At 37.1% G+C, this 2,112-nt stretch overlaps 1 protein-coding gene across 1 annotated transcript; it reads right to left on the bottom strand.

The window, feature by feature from the left end:
* Positions 1 to 307: 307 nt before the first annotated feature.
* Positions 308 to 1,103, bottom strand: LOC129245030 (trypsin-like). Its single transcript, XM_054882988.1, has one exon. The coding sequence runs from the start codon at positions 1,075 to 1,077 to the stop codon at positions 367 to 369; it is 711 nt and encodes a 236-aa protein (XP_054738963.1). The 5' UTR covers positions 1,078 to 1,103; the 3' UTR covers positions 308 to 366.
* Positions 1,104 to 2,112: the final 1,009 nt, after the last annotated feature.

Below are 2,112 nucleotides of genomic sequence, written 5' to 3'. Positions count from 1 at the left end.
ATTCCAGTAACGGGAAAAAAAACTCAAATTTTAAAAACTCTGCGCCTTCTTTTGGCATGTAATGACCCAAAATGAAATTTCTATTTTAATGTACTACGAAGAGGAAGAACAATTTCTCTGCCTCCCGAAATAAATGTTCTGCACTGTACAGGTTGCGGTATCTGGTGTTGAAGTTTCTGCACGGCCTAAACCATGTAATAATGCCGATGTAAAATATTACAATAATTTACTTGAATTTTATACGAGTATTTTCATTAATTAAGCAGTAGCTGTAGATTTTCCGATCTCACTTTAAATAAACCCTCTGTTATTTAATGCTGTATTTAATATTTTATTTTCCACTCATTAAGTTTGAAAAAAATTTGACTAATTTTTTAAATTGTTGGCAGTCTTTTCAATCCATGACTTCAGCACTGCGATATTGGTGAAAACAGCGGGATTGTCCTTGTTGGCGCAACCCTGACCCCAGGAAACCAAACCCACTAATTGATTGTTGGCTACCAAAGGACTTCCAGCTACAGCGTTGCAAGCTTCGTTTTTAGCGAGACCACACAACATTGAGCTGAAAACTTCGCCATCTTCGTACTTATACTTTCCAGAAACGCAATCGTCGGCGCTTATGATAGTCTCCGAAATGTCTACCAGAGCATTGTTTGCAGCCCAACTGGTGACTACACCACTGCTACCACTTGCTGGTTGCTCGCTAGCCAATTGAATGTAATCAGCCTCTACATCCTCTGCCAGTATCAAAACGGCCACATCGTTTTCCATGGTAATAAAATCGAAGGAGGGATCGACGCTACTTTTGGCAATTTTCACCGTCCTAGCACCGTTGTTTACGCTCACGACCAGTTGTGCAACATCATAGAAAGCCAAACACTGTGCAGCGGTAACAACGGTCTTCGAATCGATTAGAGCACCAGCGCAGACGCGTGATCCATCGAGGCTTTGCAGTGAGGCGATGAAAGGATGCGCCACTATAGTGGTGGGCACACCATTCTCAACTGCAGCAGCAGATGTAGTTGTAGCGTACGCCGCTATCAATAGCAATAAACTGGAAATAAGTTTGTTGGCCATATTGAAAAATATTAACAATTAGCGTATGATAAGTTTAGTGCGAAACTTTGAACTGCTCTCTGCTGGATTGCAAATGCGCTTATATACCCCAGCTAGTTACGATTATCAATTATACGAGTATTCAGTCCATAATTTGTTTACAGCTATCTTCCGATCGGTAAGTGTTCTATTGTTTGGCGCGCCAGTCATTTGTGATATGATAAATGTTAATCGCATCCGAAATGTTAATAGCAGAAGAGTGGCGCTTACGTCATAGCGAAAAGGTGTTTTAACCGTTCGGTTGAAACCTTTAAAATTTTAATGAATTGGCGAAGTGTTCCTCACGTGAAATTACATGAATGCAATGCAGTATCGAAAAAATTCTAAGTTTTCTGCACTTCCCTTGCTATAATTATGTAAATCATCGTTGTAATGGAAAATAAAGGAATCAAATTTACTTTCACGACACATTTATTATAATAAATAATAAAACTGCACCCACACGAACTTTAAGCAATTATTTTTCGAGCTTTCTCATAGGCGCGCATTAGACATTGTGTGCTGTCAATCCACGAGCAACTATTGTGCTGGGGGTAAATAATTTCCTCTTATGCGATAATGAATTATCATGCGATATAAAATACTAGCAGCAAACAATTAGATCAACTTGTTGCTGCATTAAATTCTACTTTGTTTTGTAAGGTTTTGCTATGTTGTGTTATTTTATTTGATCTAATGTGGTGTTATGTTATGTTATATTATGTTATGTTATGTTATGTTATGTTATGTTATGTTATGTTATGTTATGTTATGTTCTGTTATGTTATGTTATGTTATGTTATATTATGTTATGTTATGTTATGTTATGTTATGTTATGTTATGTTATGTTATGTTATGTTATGTTATGTTATGTTATGTTATGTTATGTTATGTTTATTTTTTGTTTTTTTAAGGATATACGCTATCGATGGTAGCCATTGCTTCCACTTCATAAGTGGTTCTGCAGCAAATGGAACATCGGAAAAGGCGTCGTAGGTATTACCGTCTGATACCAC

Source organism: Anastrepha obliqua, chromosome 4, assembly GCF_027943255.1.
Source record: "Anastrepha obliqua isolate idAnaObli1 chromosome 4, idAnaObli1_1.0, whole genome shotgun sequence".
Taxonomy (NCBI): Eukaryota; Metazoa; Arthropoda; class Insecta; order Diptera; family Tephritidae; genus Anastrepha; species Anastrepha obliqua.
Note: the sequence above shows the minus strand (reverse complement) of the source record. Positions and strands in the feature narration are given on the sequence as shown.

Excerpts from the sequence above, each read along its gene's own strand:
- LOC129245030 (XM_054882988.1), bottom strand. The coding sequence starts at position 1,077 with ATGGCCAACAAACTTATTTCCAGTTTATTGCTATTGATAGCGGCGTAC.